Below are 18825 nucleotides of genomic sequence, written 5' to 3'. Positions count from 1 at the left end.
AAGGCCTCTCAGTGGAATTGGGTGAAAGGATCTCCCAGGGTTTGGCACAGCTTCTTTCAGCAGCTCCTATCAAGGAAAGCAGGAACTCTAGAACGCCAGGCTCAGAAACTCCTCTTTATTTCCTGCTTTATTTGGATTTGCCTCCCTGAAGCCAGGTAGTTGGTCCTAGCTTCCAAAAAAGACTACGAGCTTCTGCGCTGTGGAGCACTGTCTGGCTGCCTCTGGATACCTGGCTTCCAAGGGGAACCACGTAGGTTCTACCTCGTCTCTTTCCTCCACAGAAATGAGCTGTGCTGGCAGGTACACGCTCTGAGAGGAAGACGGGGGTAAGGTGTAGCAAGGGCCTAGAGTGGGACTGGAGAAGGAACCAACCAAAAGCAAAGTCCTTTCCAGGCACCCACAGACTCAAGGACACAGGAGGGAAGGTACCACAGAATCTCATTTTCTCAGAGGCACACCACTTGCCACAAGGGGCAGGGTGTCTGAGTCCTGGGCCATGGACCAGGCTATCCAGGTGATGGGAAGAAACAGGAGCACTTACCGGGGGAAGATGGCAGTCATCAAGGCTGAAGCATAGCCAGGCTTGCAAGTTCCCTCTGAAAAGTTTGCGTACTTGGTGGCTAACTCAGCAGGCCTATGGGAAGAGAAAGAGAGTCACAGCTTGCCAGGCACTGGGCAGCGGTTACTAGTTCATGAAGAGCTGTAGGTGTGTAAACCCTGAATAAAGCTTCACTCTCTACAATCAGCACTTCAGCCCCTTTTCCACACCAAGGCCCTGGAGGTGGGGGTAAGGGGGAGGAGCCAAGAAACCCTAAAGGAATAGGTAGATAAATAAGTAAGGCCCGGCACTGGAATTTGGTAAAAAGAGCTCACTGGGTTTTGCATAGAATCTTTGCAGTAAGCCTGATTCCAGGGAAATCAGGGACTCCATCCAGGCTCCCAGACTGGGAGAGTAGAGCCTGGAGACCTAAGGAGAGAGCCGCCAGACTTTGATAAAGTCACAGGCACTGCCCTTTCAACCTTCCTGAATATGTCTACATGTCCAGCCTCATCTGCCTCTATTCTCTCCACACACACTATGATCCAGCCAGTGGGAACCACTCACAGTGCCCTGAATGTAGATCAAATACATGTTGGGGCGTTTAGTTAAGGATGCTCTCCTATCCTCTGTGCCTGGAATGTTCTTCCTTGTCCTTCTCCACTTGCCTGTGCCTCCTGGTCCTTCACAACTCAGCTCAGATGTCAGTTTCTCTGGGCTTGGTTCCCTGACCCCCAGATTGGGCCAAGTGCCTCCCTGTGCTCACCGCCCACCCCCCGCCACCCGCGTTACATGATTGCCCAGCACTCGCTCTACGGAACTGCAATCGTTGGTAGTGTGTCTCCCTCACTGCACTGTAAATTCCCAAGGTCAGGGTCTGATTTAACCCTGTACCCCCAGTTCTTTGCACAGAGATGGGCACATAGAAGACCCTTATGATCTTCTGAAGGAACAAAATGGCCCCGACAATCTCACTACACTTGGACTGGACATAAGACAATCTCAGGAGCCCATAAGTCAGAGAGCACTGACTATTTTTCAGAAGGCTTGTGAGTTCTAGCCCTGGCTTTGTTGCTGTGTGACTGTAGTCAAGTCACCTCATATCTCTGGGCTTCAGTGTCCATATGTGTTCAGTGTGCAGCTGGAGTCACAGCCCTGCCACCAAAAACCCTGCCCAGTGCAGTCTAGAGAAGACCACAGCGGAAGAACAGGACACATTCAGTGACTGCTGGGGCTGGAGGCCCTGTGTGCTGGGGCACCTGAAGGAGCCCTGGCTCGTTGCCAGTTCCCAGCCCCAACCTCCCCAGTCTCCACCCTTGGGCCAGCTGCCAGCACTCTGATGCCCAGCTGCTCTGCTGTGCTGGGGCCCTGTGGTGAGTCTTCCCTCAGGGCTGCCTTCTGCAGGGGCGGGGGCGGGGTGGGTCCAGGGTAGGGGAGGCTGGTGCCTATACAGGACAGCCAGAAACCATGATGGCACCACCTATCATGCGTCATGTGTGATTCACTCAGTGCCCTGTGAGCCTAGCCCAGGGCCTTATACAGAGTCACTGTTCACTGAATTTAGACAAACTCATCTGTAATTTCTTCTAAAAAATCTACATTTTTTTAGCTTTCCCTACCACTGAAATTTAAAGCCTGAAATGCAAATGTAAATGCTGAGCGACAAGCCTGGAGTTGGGCTTTTATTTGGTAGGCAAAAGAAAGTCAAGGGTTTAACAAGAGAATTTACATAACAACATTTTCTTACATAAACAACTGTATTTCAGAAATGAAACATAAACTTCAGTGCAATTACTAAACCTACCGGAAGCTTTTGGACTAGGCACAGTGATGAAAACATTATAGATTTCTTCAATTACTCCTCTCAATAGCAGGTGAGTAGGTGCTATTAATTATTAATTTACATACAAGCTCAGAAAAATGAAGAGACTTATTCAAGATCATACAGCTAGTAAGTAGTGGATACTATGTGAAACTATTTCTCTCTAACACGAGTGCAGGAGCTCTTAGTATGGCACCGCCCTGGTGTGGATCACAGTCAGTGCCATCACAGAGGGAAGCACAGAGTCCAGGGACAGCATGAGTGGTCAGTGCAGTTGGAGATGGGGTAGAGAAGCTCTCTGGAGGTGTGTAACAAGCAGTGAGGCATTATGAGTCCTTCATATCCTTGTCTCCAATCCCCCACCATCCGCTTGCTTGCCTGGTACTGTGGGTTCCTATGGTCTTTCTGAATTCCAGAAAGTTTCACAAAGAAAAGGAAAGATGGATGGTGGTCGTCCCTTTAACATAGTGCATTGCAGAAATGCATGTAGAAATGCATGTACAACAGCAGACAAATCTTCAGCCACATCTTTCCTCTCTCTAGTGAACACCATCAACTTCTGGCAAAATGCTTCAAGAATCAGGGCTCTAGATGTGCAGCAATATGGATGGACCTGGAGGGCCTTATGCTAAGTGAAATAAGTCAGACAGAGAAAGACAAATACTGTATGATCTCACATATATGTGGAATCTAAAAAATACAACAAACTAGTGACTGTAACAAAAAAAGAAGTAGACTCACAGATATAGAGAACAAACTAGTGGTTGCCAGCAGGAAGGGTGGGGAGGGACAAAATATGGGTGGGAGAGTGGGAGGTACAAACCATGGGGTGTAAGATAGGCTCAAGGATGTACTGTACAACATGGGGAATACAGCCAATATTCTGTAATAACTGTAAGTGGAAAGTAACTTTTACAAAATGTATAAAAATTTTTTTAGTTAAAAAAAAAGAATCGGGCTATGGGATAGTCCAGGGTCTATGGACTCAGGTAATCCATAATGGAGAAAAAAGAGCACAGGCAAGATGGAACACAGGAAGCCAGAGCCCACCAGGAAGGGCTCTTCCCATGCCAGTGCAGGGTAGTCAGATATTAAGGATGGAGCAGCTCTAAACCAACCCCCCAAGCAACAGTAACTTCTAAAACATACAGCCCTGGGCATAGTGGGCCATGTCAAGTTATTACCAAATTAAAATGCCTTAGAAATGGCCTCCTGACTATCCCAGTGAGAGAAGAATAGGGGGAGTGTTGGGGATTCTGAGTCATACAGCAGGCTGGGACCTCTGGGGCAGTTAGCGGTCAAAACCACCAAGATTAACAGTCTCCAACTCCCTTGGGCCCGAATAGTTAGTTTCTCTAAGGCACTCACACTCCAAATGCCAGGAGGCCCCCACAGATGTCTGATCAAATCATTCAGCCCTTGTTCTTCTCATACTCTGCAGCTGGCCTTTCATTTGGGGAGATTTAGCATTTTGACCAGTAAGAGCACCATTGTCCTGCAAACGTGACTACCAAGCGCCTGGGGTGAAGAGTGTAAACCACTGCACTCTTAAGAGGAAATCCAGATGGAGAGGCTGGCACCTAAAAGAAGGAACCAGACTTCCACGCCTCTGCTTCACTCAGAAGTCCCAAGTTTAAGGAATCAGGTCAAACAACAGGTTGTAAATGGGAAGAATACAGGACCTGGAATTAGAAGCTTTCATAAAGGACACTGCAAGGTGCGTGACCGTGGGCAAGTGAAGGACAATCTGCTTCTCAGCTTCCTCATCTGCAAATGGGAACCACTCAGCTCTCAGAGATCTTGGAGGGTGTGGTGAGAAAGAACATTTGGAGGGGCTGGCTGTCCTCTAGAGCACCACACACGTACTTCGTGACAGGTGAGGTGGCGGAGGTTTCCAATGCTCAAGTCTGGATTCTGTCCTGGGGAGAGTCACTGAATGATTTCCAGTGGGAGAGTGCCCTGATCACCGTGTGCATTTTAAGGGTCAACATTTGGTAGATAGCTAGTGGGAAGCAGCTGCATAGCACAGGGAGATCAGCTCAGTGCTTTGTGACCACCTAGAGGGGTGGGATAGGGAGGGTGGGAGGGAGGGAGACGCAAGAGGGAAGAGATATGGGAACATATGTATAACTGATTCATTTTGTTATAAAGCAGAAACTAACACACCATTGTAAAGCAATTATACTCCAATAAAGACGTTAAAAAAAAAAGAAAAAAGGATCAGTATTTGGGGGGTGAGGAGTAGCATGGCAAAAGGCTGAAAGAAGCAGTCCCTGAGACAGAAAAATAATCAGGACAGAGTGTGATGTCTCAGGTGCCAAAGGAATGAAGTGTCTCAAGAAAGATACGGGGACCAACTGCATCAAACACTGTGCTGGGCCTGGGAAGGTAGCCGTAAGATTGACAGCTGGATTTGCCAACATGGAGGTTGCTCTTGACTTTGAGTAGAGCTGTTTCACTGGAGGGTGGGGGTGAAATGCTGCTTTCATCGGGTTTCAGAGAAAACAGAAGAATTGGAGCCAGGGAATAGAGACTACCATTTTTAGAAGTTTTGCTATAAAGGGAGACAGAGAAATGGGGCAATTGCTGGAGGGGAATTGCAGGGAAAGAGTTTTTTGAGGTTAGGAAATTTTTCAGCATGCATATAAGCTGGTTAGAATAAGAGGAAAACTCAAGCATGATGCAACAGAAATGGGACAGTTGGAGAAATGTCCCCGAGAAGGTGAGAGAGGGAAAGGATCTACCACAAAAGTAGAAGGGTTGGCCTTAGCTCTGTCTACCCTGCCCTACCCTGGCCAGTGACTACCTATTCATCTTGCAACATTCGGGTGAAGCACCACTTCCTTTGTGAAACTTTTCGTGATTGCTTCCCCTGCCAAGCAGAACCAACCTCTCCTGCCTGTGGACCCCATTTTACCTAGAGCTGACAGTCACCTGACCTTGCTCACTTGTCCCCACTCTCTTTCTCTCCAACCTCCTTCTCTTCCATCCTCTCACTCACTCATTCATTCACTCAACAGATATTTAGAGGCAACAGAGTCACTCTGCTTGGGTTTGTACCCTGGCTCTATCCCTTACTAGCTGGGCATGTTATTTAACTGCTCTGTGCCTTAATTTCCACATCTTTAAAACTGGAATTATACTAATACCTCATAAAATTGTTGTGAGGATTATGTTGAGAATATAATGTTTAGTACAATGCCTGGCACATAGTTCTCCCTCAGTACATGCTAACTGTAACAGTCTCGTTGTTGTTATGTGCCAGACGTTGGCCTGGGATTAGGGATACAGTGATGACTAGGACATAACTATGGCCTAGCACGTGTTATCCTGAAGAATAAACTGTCCATTTAGGGACTTCCCTGGTGGCACAGTGGTTAAGAATCTGCCTGCCAATGCAGGGCACACGGGTTCAAGCCCTGCTCTGGAAAGATTCCCACACGCCGTGGAGCAACTAAGCCCGTGCACCACAACTACTGAGCCTGTGCTCTAGAGCCCGTGAGCCACAAATACTGAGCCCACGTGCCACAACTACTGAAGTCCGCGTGCCTAGAGCCTGCACTCCACAACAAAGAGAAGCCACCGCAATGAGAAGCCTGCGCACCGCAACGAAGAGTAGCCCCTGCTCACCGCAACTAGGGGAAGCCCATGTGCAGCAACCAAGACCGAACGTAGCCAAAAAATAAATAAATAAATATATTAAAAAAATTAAAAAGGAATAACTGTCCATTTAAACATCTTTCTCTCCCAGACCATGAAATCTGAGTATAGTGCCTAGCACAGAGTACCATGCGTGGCACTGAGTATGTAAGTACCCAACGAAATGTTTGTTGGACTGAACTCAATTGGTTACCTTGACTTGGAAGGTTAATTGACAGGAAGTGTGGGTATGAGGTGGTGATGGCTGGGGAAAATGAAGAAAGGACTTTGAGGATTAGGACTGTATAGATCAGTGTTGGGCATCTCGTGACCAATGGGCTAATTTCTGGAACCTCTCAGAAAAGACTGAACTTAGCCCCCTACTGTGCCCCCTCCCTCATTCCAGGTGCTAGTTTACTGGAAGCAGTTCAAGGAACGGGTTGCAAGAATGGAATAAGACCATGTGTGTAACACCTAGCACACTGCCTCACAAACCATAGTTAACAAATATTAGCTTCTTTTTAAGCAAATATAGCAACTTAATCAAGGTAGCCAGTACGATTGTGCTGGGAGGACTTGCATGATAAACACAGGTAAGAACTCCCAGCACAGAGTTCACCCCACCACTGCTTCTTCAGTTCTATCCTCTCTAACCTTCCTGATGAAAGATGCAACTTCTGCAATTACTAAAGGGATGCTTTCTGGAATGACGACATGATTTGGGAAATGGCAGAAGCAGCTTAGGTTAGCTTTAGTAATCCTAGCCCGTCATTAAACATTTTCATTTTCTTTTTTTTTTCTGAAATAGCCTTTATGTAAGAAAGGTTATTTAATACTGCCATAGAGCCTTTCAAGCTCCAAGATGGAAAGTTTTCTCTCTAAGGACAATTTCTATCTCCTCTGACTGCCTCTCCCCCATGATTACAGGTCTGCTGGCTCTTCCTGAATTATCAACTGTCTCTTCATTCACCCACATTTGGGGTGTGCCCAATCTATCCTGCCCTGGGCATCACTGACCCTTTGCTCTTTGTGAACTCCACTGCAGACTTGGGCCTTCTATACAGTTTTGCCTCACTTACAGTGATCTGTGATAAACATGGAGGCACTGTCCTCATGTCCTCTTCTATCACTTTTAAGAGAAGAGGGACTGCTTGATTTGTGTGATCTGGATTTGGGGTACTTCTCAGCTCTGGAGGCCCTGCCTTTCAGCTCTTGCTACTGGGCACTTGCCAGTATCTTCTCAACAAATCAGCCACTCTGCTCTTTGATCAGTGATTCTGAAGCTGACACTACTGCAGTTTATCTTTTGTCTCCAGGGCCTTGTAATTTACTTCATTTTGTCTGGGAGGATGCTCTCTAGTAAGCTCTTGCAAACACCTTTAGCCTGAGCTGTATATGCAATTCTCACCGAGACTTCCACCAGGAATCTCTTGCAACTGCTCCAATTCAATTTTGTTTCTACATTTTATTAACACACACAACACACAACACACACACACACAGAGTTGACATAATTAATCTAATATAACTTTACAATAATCCTTTAAGGAGTACAGCCCTTAGATCTAGGCATGTGGGGCTTAAAAGAGTCCCAAGAGGGAGCATGGTTGGAAGATGTGCTATTCTATGTTTACACTATAAAATTTCAAATGATAAATTTTGGTAGGGATTGCACTGACTCTGTACGTTGTTTTAGATACTATAACATTTTAAACAACTATTAATTCTTCCAATCCATGAGTACAAAATATTCATTTCATTTGTGTCTTCTTCATTACTTTCATCAGTGTCTTATAGTTTCAGTGTAAAAAGCCTTTCGCCTCCTAAGCTAAATTTTATTCCAAGATATTTTTATTCTTTTTGATGCAATTGTAAATGGGATTGTTTTCTTAATTTCTCTTTTTGATAGTTCATTATTAGTGTATAGAAACACAACTGATTTATAGTATATTGATTTTGTATCTTACAACTTCATTGAATTTTTAAAAATCATTCTAACAGGTTTTTTTTTTTGGTGGGATCTTTAGGATTTTCTATATATAATATTGTCACCTCTAAATACAGACAGTTTTACTTTTTCCTTTCCAAATTGGATGCGTTTTATTTCTTTTTCTTTCTTAATTGCTTTGGCTAGGACTTCTGGTACTACAATGAATAAAAGTGGTGAGAGTGGCCATCTTTGTCTTGTTCCTGATCTTAGAGGAAAGAATCAGCTTTTTTACCATTGAGTATGACGTTATCTGTGGGTTTATCATATATGGCCTTTATTATATTGAGGTACATTTTCTTTATACCCACTTTGTTGAGAATTTTTATTATGAATGGATGTTGAATTTTGTCACGTGCTTATTTTGTATCTACTGAGATGATCATATGATTTTTTTCTCTTCATTTTATTAATGTGGTTTATCACATTGATTGATCTATGGATGTTGCACCATCCTTGCATCGCAGGAATAAATCCCACTTGATCACAGTGTATGTTGAATTTTAATGTATTGTTGAATTCTGTTTGCTAAAATTTTGTTGAGGATTTTTGCATCTGTGTTCATCAAAGACATTGGCCTGTAATTTTCTTTTCTTGTAGTGCCTTTCTCTGGTTTTGGTATCAGGATAATGCTGGCCTCATAAAATGAGTTTGGAAGTGTTCCCTCCTCTTCTATGTTTTGGAAAAATTTGAGAAGGATTGGTATTTTTTCTTTAAATGTTTGGTAGAATTCACCAGCCATCTGGTCCTGGACTTTTGTTTGTTGGGAGGTTTCTGACTACTGATTCAACCTCCTTACTAGTAATTGGTCTGTTTGGATTTTTATTTCTTCATGATTCAGTCTTGGTAGTTTCAAATGGTAAATTTAACATGACCACGAACTAATTACAATTCACATTTCCCCTTCATACACTGCGTAAGACTTGCATTTGTGGTCATTGTCAGCAAAGCACAGTCACAACCTTTCAGAGTCACTGGAAGCCAGTATTTGTGGGCAGCATAAAGGATAAGGATAGTGTGGCATCAAGAGTAATGATGTAGGAATATTACTCAGCCATAAAAAGAAATGAAATTGAGTTATCTGTAGTGAGGTGGATGGACCTAGAGACTGTCATGCAGAGTGAAGTAAGTCAGAAAGAGAAAAACAAATACCATATGCTAACACATATATATGGAATCTTAAAAAAAAAAAAAAAGGGTTCGGAACAATCTAGGGGCAGGACACGAATAAAGACGCAGACATAGAGAATGGACTTGAGGACACAGGGAGGGGGAAGGGTAAGCTGGGACAAAGTGAGAGAGTGGCATGGACATATATACACTACCAAATGTAAAATAGATAGCTAGTGGGAAGCAGCTGCATAGCACAGGGAGATCAGCTCCATGCTTTGTGACCACCTAGAGGGGTGGGATAGGGAGGGTGGGAGGGAGAAGCAAGAGAGAGGAGATATGAGGATGTATGTATATGTATAGCTGATTCACTTTGTTATACAGCAGAAACTAACACACCATTGTAAAGCAACTGTACTCCAATAAAGATGTTAAAAAAAAAAAAGAGTAATGATGTAACCAGCATGAAATAAAGGGTACTGGAGAACTGAAGAGACAAGAAGATCTATATTGTTTCTATAAAACAGGTTCCAGAAAGCCATGGCACTGTAAATAATAACAGTACTGCTACCTTTTTCTTATGGTGGGAAATGTGAAATTAGCCAGGAATGATGCACCTGACAATAAAAAAAACATGATGAGATGGTTACTGAACCTGAACAGAAAGAAGGGGTATCTGGATACTCTGAAGAAACTTCATGTGCACTGAATGGATAATATACACATACATAAGTATCTCTTCTTTCCCTATTGTTCTAAATCCTCATTAATAAATCATTACTTCTCACATGGACCCATCAACTTATTTATACAGCAGAGACCTTACAAAAATATTAGCCGGGGCTCTGCACACCCTTGGAGCAGCCCTACTCTGGGGTAAGTATTACTATCATTTTTGACAAGAGAAACTGACTCTTAAACCCATCCTTTATTCTCACCAAAGCCTTTGCTTTCTTTGGTAGAAAGAAGGGTGGGCTTAAAGATAAAAAGACCGGAGTTTAAGTAACTAGCTCTTCCACTTACTAGTTGTGTAACCTCAGGCATGAGATAATCGGTCTCTTAACTCTTAAAATAGCTATAACAAATACAGGACTGGTGGGAAGATCAAATGATTTCCTGCAACAATGTAGGTCAGAACATTCTTTGAAAGGTTATACAAATGTCGGTAACTATTCCTACTGTTTTAATGTTTGACTTCCGCTTTTTCTACTTCTAGACCACCTGAATTATCATCATAATTTCACTAATATTTTTAAATTAATTAATTAATTATTTTTATTTTTGGCTGCATTGGGTCTTCATTGCTGCATGCAGGCTTTCTCTAGTTGCAGCGAGCAGGGTCTAATCTTCGTTGTGGTGCATGGGCTTCTTGTTGTGGTGGCTTCTCTTGTTGTGGAGCACGGGCTCTAGGCACATGGGCTTCAGTAGTTGTGGCACACAGGCTCAGTAGTTGGGGCTCGCGCGCTCTAGAGCACAGGCTCAGTAGTTGTGGCACACAGGCTTAGTTGCTCCGCAGCATGTGGGATCTTCCCGGACCAGGGCTCGAACCCCTGTCCCCTGCATTGGCAGGCGGATTCTTAACCTCTGTGCCACCAGGGAAGTCCCCATTTCACTAATTTAATGAGGAAAAAAACTATTTCTTTTATTTTTCTTACTTGGATTATTCTCTCCAACTCACTTGGCTGTCTCCAAACTTCTGCCCTATCAGCAGGAAGATCAGGAGACTCCTGGGGACAGAGAAGGAGGGCCGCTGAAATGAAGCCAACATCTCATATACAGGGACTTGTCTTCAACTGGCATGCCAGTGCGTAACTGAGCTCAGTGGAAAGGCTAAATCTCATAAGATCTGTAGCATAGTATTTACTGTCTCCATAGTTTTCCTTTTCCACAATGTCATACAGTTGAAACCATATAGTATGTAGACTTTTCAGACTGGCTTCTTTCATTTAGCAACATGTATTTAAGGTTCCTCCATGCCTGTTCACAGCTTGATAGTGCATTTCTTTTTAGAGCCAAATAATACTCCATTGTCTGGATGTACTGCAGTTTGTTTATTCATTCACCTAATGAAGAACATCTCGGTTGCTTCCAGTTGTTGGCGATTATGATTTTTTAAAGATAATTAAACAGAAAGGCCCTATTACTGTATAAACTGGAGCAATGTGCAACATTTGTGCCATACTGTGCCACTGTGTGCAGTTTTGTATAGACATAAGTTTTCAACTCAATTGGGTAAACACCTACAAGAGTAATTGCTAAATCATGTGGTCAGACTATGTTTAGCTTTTAATACGTTGCCAAAATGGCTGAACCATTCTGCATTCCTGCCAACAATGAATGAGACTTCCTGTTGCTCCACATCCTTGCCAGCATTTGGTGTGTCAGTATTTTGTATTTTAGCCATTCTAATAGGTGTGGTGATATTTTATTCTTGTTTTAATCTGCATTTCCCTAATGACACATGAGATATGGGCATCTTTTCATATGCTTATTTGCCATCTGTATATATCTTGTCAGATGAGGTGTCTGTTAAAGTCTTCGGCCCATTTTTAAGTGGGTTGGTTGTTTTTCTTATTGCTGAGTTTTAAGAGTTCTTTGTATATTTTGAATGAAAGTCTTTTAAAAATCAAACATGTGTTTTGCAAGTATTTTTTTCTGGTTTGTGGCTTGTTTTTTCATTATTTTATCAGTGTCTTTCACAGAACAAAAGTTTTTAATTTTAGTAAGTCAAGTTATTGATTTTTTCTTTCATGAATTGTACTCTTGGTTTTGTATCTAAAAACTCATTGCCAAATCCAAGTTCACACAGATTTTCTCCTGTTATATTCTAGAAGTTTTGTGTTTTACATTTAGGTCTATTAGATTCCATTTTGAGTTAATTCTCATGAAAAGTGTAAGGTGAAAGATTTAGTTTCTACATATGGATGTCCAATTGTTCTAGCATCATTTGTTGAAAAGATGATCCTTTTTTCTCTGTTGAATTGCCTTTGCTCCTTGACAAAGGATCAATTGACTATATTGGTGTATTTCTATTTCTGGACTCTCTATTCTGTTCCATTGGTCTGTTTGCCTATTCTTTTGCCAATACCATGCTGTCCTAATTACTGTAGCTTTATATTAAGTCTAATGTCATGTAGCATCAGTCCTTCAACTTTGTTCTTCTTTATCAGTATTATGTGGACTATTCTCAGTTGTTTGCCTTTCCATATAAACTTTAAAATAAGTTTGTTGATATCCATAAAATAACTTGCTGGGATTTTAACTGAGATTACGTTGAATCTATAGATCAAATTAGGAGGAACTGACATTTAAACAATATTGAATCTTTCTATCCATGAACATGGAATAGCTCTCAATTTATCTAGATTTCTCTGATCAGAGTCTTGTACTTATATATATAAATTTATATATATCAATATATTTAGATTTATACCTAAGTATTTCTTTTTGTGTGTGATAATATAAATGACATTATGTTTTTAATTTCATATTCCAATTGTTCATTGCTGGTATATAGGAAAGCAACTGACTTTTGTATATTAACCTTGTATCCTGGAACCGTGCTATAACTGCTAGTTAGTTCTAGGAGTTTTCTGCCAGTTCTCTGGGATTTTCTACATAGTCAATCATGTCATCTGTGAACAAAGACAGTTTTATTCCTTCCTTCCTAATATCTATGCCTTTTATTTCCTTTACTGTTCTTATTGAATTAGCTAGACCTTTCAGTATAATGCTGAATAGGAGTAGTAAAAAGGGACATCCTTGCCTTTTCCCAAACTTAGGGGGAAAGCATCTAGTTTCTCATCATCAAGCATGATGTTAGGTGTAGATTTTTTGTAGATGTTCTTTATCTTATTGAGCAAGTTTCTTTCCATTCCTATTTTGCTGAGAGTTTTTCCTAAAATCACGATTGGATGTTGGATTGTATCAAGTGCTTTTCTGTATCTTATAGATATGATCATATGATTTTTCTTCTTTAGCCTGTTGATGTGATGCAATACAGTAATTGATTTTCTAATGTTGAACCAACCTTGCATATCTGGAATAAATCCCACTTCATTTAGGTGTATGGTTCTTTTTGTACATCATTGGATTCAATATGCTAATATTTTGTTGAGAATTTTTGCATTATGTTCATGAGAGATATTGGTCTGTAATTTTCTTATAATGTCTTTATCTGGTTTTGGTTTTAGGGTAATGCTGGCTTCACAGAACAAGTTAGAAAGTGTTCCCTCTGCTTCTATTTTCTGGAAGAGATTGTAGAGAATTGGTATCAACTTTTCCTTAAATGTCTGATAGAAGTCACCAGTGAAACCATCTGAGCCTGGTGTTTTCTGGAAGGTTACTAATTATTGATTCAATTTCCTTGGTAGATATAGGCCTCTTCAGATGATCCACTTCTTCTTGTATGAGTTTTGGTAGTTTGTGTGTTCCAAGGAATTGGTCTATTGCATCTAAGTTATCAAATTTGTGGGCACAGAGTTGCTCATAATATTCCTTTATTATGCTTTTAATATCCATGGGATCAGTAGTGATGATCCTTCTTTCATTTCTGATATTAGTAATCTGTGTCTTCTCTCTTTTTTTCTTGGCTAGCCTGGCTAGAGGTTTACTGCTTTTATTAATATTGCCAAAGAATCAGCTTTTGGTTTTATTGATTTTCTCTACTGATTTCTGCTCTGTTTCTTTTTTTTAAATTAATTTATTTATGGCTGCATTGGGTCTTCATTGCTGAGGGTGGGGTTTCTCTAGTTGCAGCGAGCAGGGTCTACTCTTCGTTGCAGTATGCGGGTTTCTCATTGCAGTGGCATCTCTTGTTGCAGAGTACCGGCCCTAGAGTGCACAGGCTTCAGTAGTTGCAGCACGTGGGCTCAGTAGTTGTGGCTCATGGGCTTAGTTGCTCCGTGGCATGTGGGATCTTCCCGGACCAGGGCTTGAACCCGTGTCCCCTACATTGGCAGGCGGATTCTTAACCACTGCGCCACCAGGGAAGTCCCTCTGCTCTTTGTTTCTATGAAGGTCTCCTAAGTCTTATTTCCCTTTCCACTTCTGCTCCTCTCCAACCCATCTACCGTCCCACAGCCAAAATCATCTTCCTACAAGTCAAAACTAATGTTTTTCAACTGCTTAAAATACTTCAGTGGCACCTTTTGCCTTCAAGATGAAGCCCAAACTTCTTATTGTTATCTCTAAAGCCCTGCATGATTTGGTCTGCTCATTCCTCCAGACTTATCATGTCTCATCCTTAGACCTCTTGGAGCTTTGACAGCATAGAAAAGACAGATATTAAGTTTTTACACAAATATTTATTCCAAGTATAGATAATGAAGAACTATTTAAATAGGCCAATAGAATTTACAGGAAACTCTTCAATTGATTCAGATTTTAAAAGACCATGAAGAAAAAAACTAGAGAAAGGGCTGGTAACCAAAAATTAATATAAAATGGATTTTTGAAAATAGTATTTAGAGACCTAGAGATCATAATGAAAGTTTGCGTTTTTTGGGGGGTTTTTTAAAATTTTTTTTTCTGGCTGCACCACGCGCCATGTAAAATCTTAGTTCCCCGATGAGGAATCGAACCCACGCCCCCTGCAGTGGAAGTGCGGACCACCAGGGAAGTCCCGAAAGTTTGTTTTTTTTTTTAATTACAGAAAAGAAGGCACATCCAGATATATTTTTTCATTTTAAAGGTATATAAGGACAATACAGAAAAGGTAAACTCAAAAGGAAAAAAGTACTCACAATCCGACTGTCCTAACATAACTACTACTACATTCTGCAGTAGTTATTATGCTATATTCAAATATGGTTATAGTGATAGGCTTGTAGGCTATACCCTGGTTCTCAACCCTGGCATGTTAGAATCACCTGGTGGAACTTTTAAACATTAAGGTAACTGAGCCTGATTCCTGAACAACTAAATCAGAATCTCTGGGTGGTGAAGTCCTGTGCTGAGAAACACTGTATATAGACATGTCCTATGTACAGGCAGGGGCCTCACCTCAAAGGTGAGTTCATTTTTTGTATCAATCACCTGGGAAAGTGAAGAGTTCCTCAGACAGGATATGGAATCTTTTAGAGCAGTATTAGACTCATATGGGGAGCTTTAAAAATCCCAAAGCCCAGGCTACACCTCAACCCAATGACTTCAGAATCTCTAGGGGGTGGGAGGCAGGCGTCAGTAATTTCTTAAGCTCCCCAGGTGATTCCAGTATTCAGTCAAGGTTAAGAACCACTGTGCTGAGAGCTCCAGGTGAGCTACAAAGTAGGAATTTGGCTTTTGGCATATGGTAGGTGCTCAATAAACACTTTCCCCACAGGGAAAATTTCCCCATGCAGCCACAGGGAACTTGACAGGCTGTTCTGGAAATAGTAAGCTATGCCTCAGGGTGTATTTTAGACTGCCCCACGTTTATAGGTCTTTCACAATTGGCTTGGTTTTCACAAGCCTTTGGGGGTTTAAAGTTGTTAGTTTTGGCTCCTATATCCTTGTCTTCACAAGGAATTCCTTGTGAAATGAGACTGAGCGTTAACGCCTCCATGCTCTTGCCCACATGGCAACCATAAAACATCATACTGTGGCAGCAGACAGGAGCTTTCCCAGCACACGGAGCACCCACCCACACCCAGCTGAAACAGATGACACCACCATTTAATTAAATCAGCTTCCAGAAGGCTGACATCAGCTCAGGAAAAACACACCTGGACACCAGGGTCTGGCACCTTCAAGACTCCAGATGGTTCCTGTCTCTGCTGGACTAATGGGCACATTCCCCGGCTCCGGTGTCATGTTCCTCATAACCAAGACTGAGATTTCCTTAGGGTTCTGTCTGAGTGCTCTGCCTCCAGATACAGGCAGGGCTAACTCCCTCTCTTCCACTGAGTCTTTGCTCAAATCTACCTTTCATTGAGGCTTGCCCTGACCGTCCCATTTAAACTTGCAATCTCTTCTCCAGCATTCCCTTGTCCTGCTCTATTTTCTTTCATAGCACTCATCACCTTCCAAGACACTGAAAACGTTACTTGTTTTTCACACTTTTTGTTTACTGACCACCTTGTTGACTGGTTTATCCTCAGAGCATAGAACCTGACACATAGTAGTTGCTCAAGAAAGCTGTTGAATGAGTGAGGAAGAGCTTACCTCGATGTCTGGGCAGCAGACTGTAGCCCTGAGCCTTTCCCTAGGACCCTACACTTTGAACAGTAGACTCCTTTTTGGGAAGCCAGAGCCTCTCCAGGGACCAGACTTGGACCCTCTGGAGGTATCATCCAATTGGGCTGCAGCTGACTGCACTGAGCAGCCTAGTGCCTACCCCCCCAGGGAACACAAGGTTAATTCTTGGACAACTTTGAGGCCAACAAAACCCAACACGCCAGCCTCACATCCTGGTTATTCACTCCCTCAATGACATCCTCATCAGTTTTCTCATGCTCAAGTCACTGTTGTCTGCTTCTTCTTCATGGTTCAATCTCCCACTTCTCTCCCACCTCACCATATTCTAACTTTCCACTGTCTTCTGAGAAGCCTCGACTTCTTCAGTGAATGTTCCTTCCATCTTCTAATTTCATAGAAACCTGGGTCTTCACTGAAAACACCATTTCCTCTACAGCCCTATGTGATGGAGGCTGCTCTTTCTTCTATACCCCATGCATCTGAAGGTCCCTCATATCCTCTTTGTACTCCATTTATGCTTCCGAGTCACCAGTATGTCATCTTCCTTAAAAAAAAAAAAAAGAAAACCTGTTCATTGCTCACGTTATCCAGAAATACTACCTCCTACCCTCCCTTGCTGTTCTCATTTACTCTCTCCCCCTTCACTAAGACTTCAGCTCACAAGACATCCTTTCCAATCAAGCTTACAAGGCTGTTCATATGGCTTAAAATTTTCACGGTTTTATCCCAATTACAAAGCACAGAGTTGGTACTCACGAAATATTTGCTAAATGGGTGAGCTGAAGAAATGAAATCTGGGGCATGAAGCAGGAGGCAAGCTGAGGTTCAGGTCTGATTTTGGGGCTATAGCCTTCCCAGTTTACCAGACACCAATAAGGGTAAATGGATAGGTTGAATCTCATACTTGGGCAATTATTATGATCCCACTTTATAGTAAGAAACTGAGCAAAAACAGTTAAATAACTCACTCAAGATTATAGCTAGTAAGATGTGGAACTGGGCTTTAAAAATCAACGTCTGACTCCACAGCCCACATTTTTTTTTAATTTATTAATTTATTACTTATTTTTGGCTGCATTGGGTCTTTGTTTCTTCGCCCCTTGGAGGGAGGGGGGCTGGGGGGACTACTTTACAATGTGGTTGTGTGGGTTTCTCATTGCGGTGGCTTCTCTTGCTGCGGAGCACGGGCTCTAGGTGCGCAAGCTTCAGTAGTTGTGGCTCCCGGGCTCTAGAGCGCAGGGTCAGCAGTTGTGGTGCGCAGGCTTAGTTGCTCCGCCGCATGTGGGATCTTCCCTGACCAGGGCTTGAACCCGTGTCCCCTGCACTGGCAGGCGGATTCTTAACCACTGCACCACCAGGGAAGCCCCACATTTTTAAAAAATAAATTTATTTTTATTTTTTGGCTGTGTTGGGTCTTTGTTGTTGTGTGCAAAAGCAACGCTTCTCTAGATGTGGTGAGTGGGGGCTACTCTTCATTGTGGTGCACGTTGCAGTGGCTTCTGTTGTTGCAGTGCACAGGCTCTAGGCACGTGGGCTTCACTAGTTGTGGCACGTGGGCTCAGGAGTTGTGGCTCACGGGCTCTAGAGCACAGACTCAGTAGTTGTGGCGCAGGGGCTTAGTTGCCCTGCGCCATGTGGGAATCTTCCAGGACCAGGGCTCGAACCCATGTCCCCTGCATTGGCAGGCAGATTCTTAACCACTGTGCCACCAGGGAAGCCCAGCACAGCCCACATTTTTAACCTCCAAAAAATACTGCCCTCCTGAACAATAGAGTTTGCAGTTAAAAGACAAGGTTTTGTACAGCTCACTGCATATAAGTATTTTGAATAATCTTCACAGCACTGACAAGTGATTCTGTCGTGAAGACACAAGTAGCAGGGAATTCTCAAAGGAAACAGAAACCATTTATTCCACAAAGACATAATTAAAAGAATATAAGGAAGACCAATAAAATCCAAGACATCTATTTCCAGGTTTTTGGAGAATCATTGGATATAGAGATATTTTAAGTGTATTTCTATAAACAGTTGACCCTTGAACAACAACATGATTAGGGGCACTGACCCTGCATGCAGTCAAAAATCCGCATATAACTTATAGTCAGCCCTCCATATATGCAGTTCCTCCATAACCATGATTCTGATGCAGCCAATCACGGATCATGTAGTACTGTAGTGTGTACTGTTGAAAAAAATCCACATATAAGTGGATGCACTGCAGTTCAAACGTTCAAGGGTCAACTGTAATAGGTTCTTAAGAATAGAAAACACCTGGGGGGCTTCCCTGGTGGCACAGTGGTTGAGAATCTGCCTGCCAATGCAGGGGAAACGGGTTCGAGCCCTGGTCTGGGAAGATCCCACATGCCACGGAGCAGCTGGGCCTGTGAGCCACAATTACTGAGCCTGCGCATCTGGAGCCTGTGCTCCGCAACAAGAGAGGCCGCGATAGTGAGAGGCCCGTGCACCACGATGAAGAGTGGCCCCTGCTTGCCGCAACTAGAGAAAGCCCTCGCACAGAAACGAAGACCCAACACAGCCATAAATAAAATAAAT

The 18825-nt window shown here is 42.7% G+C and overlaps 1 protein-coding gene across 1 annotated transcript in view; it reads right to left on the bottom strand.

Annotated features, from left to right (window-relative positions):
* Window positions 1-18825, bottom strand: part of ST3GAL3 (ST3 beta-galactoside alpha-2,3-sialyltransferase 3) — a 205220-nt gene that overhangs the window by 64722 nt on the left and 121673 nt on the right. Inside the window, 1 exon segment of the mRNA XM_036867514.1 lies at window positions 542-634. Coding sequence (XP_036723409.1) covers window positions 542-634 — 93 coding nt within the window.

This window comes from Balaenoptera musculus, chromosome 1, assembly GCF_009873245.2.
Source record: "Balaenoptera musculus isolate JJ_BM4_2016_0621 chromosome 1, mBalMus1.pri.v3, whole genome shotgun sequence".
Classification (NCBI taxonomy): domain Eukaryota; kingdom Metazoa; phylum Chordata; class Mammalia; order Artiodactyla; family Balaenopteridae; genus Balaenoptera; species Balaenoptera musculus.
The sequence above is the reverse complement of the archived record's forward strand: the minus strand, read 5'-3'. Positions and strand labels throughout refer to the sequence as shown.